At 57.1% G+C, this 5,695-nt stretch overlaps 1 protein-coding gene across 1 annotated transcript in view; it reads left to right on the forward strand.

Annotated features, from left to right (window-relative positions):
- The window catches only part of RIPK4 (receptor interacting serine/threonine kinase 4), a gene marked incomplete at its 5' end in the record, with an annotated part of 26,071 nt that extends 23,832 nt beyond the window's left edge, over positions 1-2,239 (forward strand). Inside the window, 1 exon segment of the mRNA XM_014448091.1 lies at positions 4-2,239. Within this exon segment, the coding sequence (XP_014303577.1) occupies positions 4-1,009 (1,006 nt within the window).
- Between the last annotated feature and the right edge of the window lie 3,456 nt (positions 2,240-5,695).

Consider the following 5,695-nt stretch of genomic DNA (forward strand, 5'->3'; position numbering starts at 1 on the left):
CAGGAGGGAGTGCGTCCAGTGGCTGCTCCTTCACGACGCCATCCCCAACCTGACCAACAGGAAGGGCTCCACCCCACTGCACCTGGCCGTGGAGAAGCGGGTGCGGGGCGTCGTGGAGCTCCGGCTGGCCCGGAAGATCAGCGTCAACGCCACGGACGAGGACCAGTGGACGGCCCTGCACTTCGCGGCCCAGAACGGGGACGAGTGCAGCACGCGGCTGCTGCTGGAGAAGAACGCCTCCATCAACGAGGCCGACTGCGAGGGCCGCACGCCCATGCACGTGGCCTGCCAGCACGGCCAGGAGAGCGTCGTGCGCATCCTGCTGCGCCGGGGCGTCGACGTGGGCCTGCAGGGGAAGGACGCCTGGCTGCCGCTGCACTACGCCGCCTGGCAGGGCCACCTGCCCATCGTCAAGCTGCTGGCCAAGCAGCCGGGGGTGAGCGTGAACGCCCAGACGCTGGACGGGAGGACGCCCCTGCACCTGGCCGCCCAGCGCGGGCACTACCGCGTGGCCCGCATCCTCATCGACCTGCACTCAGACGTCAACCTCTGCAACCTGCTCGAGCAGACGCCCCTGCACGTCGCCGCGGAGACCGGGCACACGAGCACCGCCAGGCTGCTCTTGCACCGGGGGGCCAGCAGGGAGGCGGTGACCGCCGAGGGCTGCACTGCCCTGCACCTGGCTTCTCGCAACGGGCACCTGGCGACCGTCAAGCTGCTGGTGGAGGAGAAGGCCAATGTGCTGGCCCGGGGGCCCCGGAACCAGACGGCGCTGCACCTGGCTGCCGCCAGCGGGCACTCGGAGGTGGTGGAGGAGCTGGTCAGTGCCGACGTGCTCAACCTGTCCGACGAGCAGGGGCTCAGCGCCTTGCACCTGGCCGCCCGGGGCCGACACGCCAAGACGGTGGAGACGCTGCTCAAGCACGGGGCGCACGTCAACCTGCAGAGCCTCAAGTTCCAGGGCAGCCACAGCCCCGCCGCCACGCTGCTCCGGCGAAGCAAGACCTAGTCCGCTGGCCTCGGAGACCGGGCCCGTGCGGGGCTTCTGTGCCGTTGTCGTGTTCCGCGGTGGGGACAGGCTGATGCTGTGCGGGTCAGCACCCCTCACCTTGTTGATGGGCTGGCGGCACTTTGACCGAACAGGCCATCAAGAAGCGGCTGACTCTTGATTCGTGCCGGAGTCAGTGTGGGCGGGTTACCCTCCAAATGAAGGTGTTCGAAGGTGCTGATCCATCCGCCCATCAGTGTGCCGGTGTCAGAGGGACGATGGGTTGAAATCATTTCGTTGTACTCTTGCTCGGGAGGTCGGCCAGCCTCAGGATGAGGGGTGGGAGGAGCCGTGTCTTCCATCTTCATTTGCAGCGGCGGACAAGGCCACCTGTTTCAGAAGGCTTTCGTGGAATCCTTGTTTTATGGGACGTTGTCACTAGATAACACAGTGTCAGCTGTTGCTTTAAACCTTTGAAAAAATGTTCATGTCCTTAGGTGGTCCGGTCTGTGAGCAATGTGTGTAAAGTGATAAGGCTGGTGTCAAACAGCACCGTGGCCGTGCCCGCTCTGCCCGGCTCGGGATGTTCTCAGCCGGGCCTTGTGGCGACCACATGCCTCCCAGCAGCTGATTGCTCTCATTCATTTCCTGTTGCATAAAGTGTGTTTCGAACTCGAGAGCCAAATAGGCAAGAGTCATTTAAAAATTCACTTGTAACCTCAGTTTCGGACTCTAAACAGTATTACCTGGTTGGAGGGACCACCGAGCTCGTTGGCCCCTTTCCAGCTCTGGTGTTCGGGTGGTCATTTGTGGGGAGCGCTGCTGTTTTGGGGTCTCAGAGGGGCCTTCTGACCCTTTACAAACCTCTGAGCTGTGTGACCCCCAGGACAGCTCCAGGAGACCCCCGGGCCCCCGTGGCTATAAAGGATGTGGTTGTCTGGCCTCTCGGTCATTGTCCTGTGTGCGCCACGTGGTGCTCCCCCCCCCCCCAATACTGTTATTAGAGTGAATTTGCTGCAGGAGGTGGTCCTGTGTGCAAACGTGCCTGTGGTGTGTGATACAGAGATTGATATTAATATACCATGTATGTTAATGTGAATCTGGGGGCTGGATACTTCTTTTCTATGACAGGAACTATCCAGACTGCTCCGAGCTGGCTATGTTTTAATATGCCTCGTGCTTTTACTGTACTGTTTGTGCTCCTGTTGTCCTGATGTAAATAAAGCTAAGTTCTTTTCTGCTTTTGTTGAAGTCGGCGAGACTGCTTTCTCTTATCCACAAGCTCGAATAGTCTGATTTCTGAAAACCAGAGGTTGAGGCGGTCGTGTGTGTATGTGTGTGTGTGGTGGGGGGCGGGGGGGTTGGGGGGGTGCTCCTCCAGAAGGCCGTCCGTGGGCGGGCAGTGACTTAGCCAGGGACGTGCAGGGACGAAGGAGGGGAAGGGGGACAGGCTTCCTGCCTGAGACCTGGGCCCTGCCACCTGTGTGTGAACCAGCAGCGAGATGATCTAGTCTTGATAGAAGCAGCTCCCAACACCAACGTATTTACCTCCTTTTCAGTGTTTAGAATACGGGGTGGTCATTTGTTCACGTGATGTTCTGAACTAATTTTAAAGTCTAGGGCAGTTAGGAGACTAGTACGAAGAACTCGGTGTACCCTTCACCTAGATTCCCCATTCCTTTACATTTCAGCTCATTTGCTCCATCTGTCCACCCACCTACCCGTCCACCGCTCTTGCCTTGTAGACACTGTGCCCATGACCCCAAACACTTGTGTGTATTTCCTAAAAACAAGGACTTTCCACTATATAGCCATTGTGTACCCATCAAAGTCAAGAAATTAACATAGAGATCATACTACCATCTAATCCACAAATCCATTTTAAATTTTTACTGTCTCAAAATGTCCTTTATAGGAAAAAACCACCACCAGCAGTAACAGCTGACTTCCGTTCCTCCTCCCTGGCCCAGGACCTACTGTGCGCAGTCCAGGAGGCTCAGCCCCCTGTCCCTCAGTCTTCTCTTTCATACCTTGCCTTTTTTGTAGGAAGTACTGGCAGTTATCTTGCAGAATGGCTTTGAGATGTGTCTTAATTCTGCCCAGGATTTGATTGAGGTTATGTACTTGGGGCAGAAATACCACAGACATGATGATGTATAAAAATACAGCTCTCCCTTCTCCCCTTTATTTATTTTATGTACCTGGTTTTACAGTGCTTCACAGAAGGGAAGTGTCATGCCCCTCCCGTGTTGCCTTGGGCTGGGCCCAGGAGGGACGCGCTGAGGGGATGCCGAGGGACCCGAGGCCCCCGAGCAGCAGCACAGCAAGTGTGAGACTCACTTTTATTTCCTCCCAGGAAAAAAGAGACAGTTTTGACCTAAAGTGGAAGGTCTAAGAGAAAAGCTCATGCAGTCCTTAAACCAGAAGCTGCTCTTGAACGAAAAAGCACTGGAGTAGGGGTCCGAGGGAAAAGAGGAAAGGCAAATTCCCTGGGAAGTCAAGAAAAACGTGACGTGGTTAACCTGTTGCTGTCTCCAGGCAGAAAGGGAAACGAGGGAGGTGCCCAGTGGAAGACGGGGACCTTAAGCCAAATGGCAGCGCTTTAGTGAGAAAATGGTCATAGGTCTTGATTCCGGGCACGAAAGGCTTTTATTTAAAAAGAAAGAAAAGCAAACCTGTCTTATTTCACAGGCCGGGGAACTTACCTGGCGCACTGCTGGGCACCAGGCTGGCGCAGCCCGTGTGAGGGACACTGGCCGAGGCCACCCGCGGGCAGGGGGATTCCTTGCACACGGGGGGATGGGCCATGGTGCACACATGTTGAGGATGATGGGGACCAACCTTGTGGCAGAGGAAGTAGACACAATATGGATCGGCTAGAACCACCCTGGGGAGTTAGACGGTAATTGGAGGCATCGGTGTGAAACCGTGGTCCTTAATAAAAGGTGGACGTGTACATCCTTGCGGGTTACACACGCTTCCTGGGTCTGCCTGCTGGGAGGGCCTGTGAGCAGTGAGGCCCCGGGAACAAGGTGCACGCCCAACGCCAGGGCCTCGCGGCTCCGGGTCCTGCCAAGCGTAGGGATTGGGGGCCCGTGCTTCCGAAGGCCCCGTGGCGCAGAGGGCAGCGCCAGCCAGCCTCCCGGGCTCTCGCCTTGACACTGGGCAGCACGTGACCTGTGTACTCGGGCTTCCTCGGCAAACAGCTGGTTCACCATGTGGCCGCTCCTCTCCCAGCGCCCATGAGCCAAGAGTTGCCATCTTCTTCCAGGTCGCTGAACCCGATCCCGGTTCTCTGGGCCTCGGTTTGCCACGGGCATTTCGCGGTGCCAAGCATTAGCTACTTACTTCAGAGATGTGGGTGTGGTGGGCGGTGTCACCGAGGCCGCCCGCTGGCACCGCAGCAGGAAGGGAGCAGGCATTTCAGGAGTTGCCATCAGAGGAGAGAATCCTTGGCCCTGAATTTCCATTATGGCGGCTGGTTCTGGAGGCCTTGGACCCCTCGTCCTGGACAGTTTCCTCTCTGCTCACTCTTTCTCCCTGCCCTCCCTCCACTTCCCTCTCTTCTCTCTCTTCCCTGTCCCTCCTCCCTAACTGATTAGCTACCATGTGAATTCAGGGGTGCAGCGCTCCATCACCCAAGGCCCTGTGCCCACATTCTCAGGTGCCAGAGCTCCAGGCCTTCTGCTGTATCTGTGCACCAGCGTGTGGCCAGGGGGACAGTGGCCCAGGGGGACTGAGGAGGGACATTAGATGAGCAGCCTACCCCACGCAGTGATCCTAGTCACTGCTTTAGGCCCCGTGGCAAAAAAATGCAGTGTCAGGAACGGCTGGATCTAGGCGCTCACACGTCACTTGTCCTCGGTTTGGTTTCACTAATGGACAGACCCCTAGCGAAATGACCTTGACATCTCCAAGCTTACATAGCCTCAGCTGGAGGATCCCGGCAGAAAGAGAGCTTCCCCCCTTCCAAAACCCCAAATTAAACATAATTCATAAATTCTTAGACTCTTTTCTTCCCGTGTTTTTATAGCTCTGAGAGTCATGGCTTCTTTCCATCGAAATGGGCATCATTTTTTCGCTCTTGAAGGTGCTTTAGGTAACAATGCATTTCATAACTTGCGGCATCTCTGAACTGATGCAGTGTGGTTGCCTGTCTGCCTGGCTGTGCCCATTCCCAAACCATTTGTGGGAAGAGAATGTTCTGGTCGGCCAGGCTGGGGAGGCCAGTGGGTTCACCCCTGAATGTGGAGGTGATAGTTTCCTAAAGGAACATCGGGATGCTCTTCCTGGAAAGGAGAAGGGGTTGGGAGGTGAGAGCCACAGCTGTTCTCACACGGGCCCCTCGGTGGAGCGCCCACAGGGGAGCTGGGAAACGGAAACAACCTGGAGGTGTGTGTGGACCGTGTGTCCGCATTTTCTCAGGAAAGCGGACAGAGGGCCCCTCTTGGACCTGGGAGAGGGCGGTGGGTGTTCTGGAAGGACCACCTGTCAGCCCAGCGTGGAGACGTTGCCCAGTGGCTTTGGAGACACAGTGGGTGGGTCAGAGCGAGAATCTGGGGCCCCCGGCTAGAGGCAGCAGCACTGGGAGAACCTGCTCCAGGCTCAGGGAAGCCCCAGACCAACTCTGGAGCAAGGAAGAGAGTCATGTCCAGTCACTGAGTGGCCCCTGAAAGAGGAGGCACAGAGCCAGGGTCCCCCACAAAT

This window comes from Myotis lucifugus, unplaced genomic scaffold (genome assembly GCF_000147115.1).
Source record: "Myotis lucifugus unplaced genomic scaffold, Myoluc2.0 scaffold_761, whole genome shotgun sequence".
Classification (NCBI taxonomy): domain Eukaryota; kingdom Metazoa; phylum Chordata; class Mammalia; order Chiroptera; family Vespertilionidae; genus Myotis; species Myotis lucifugus.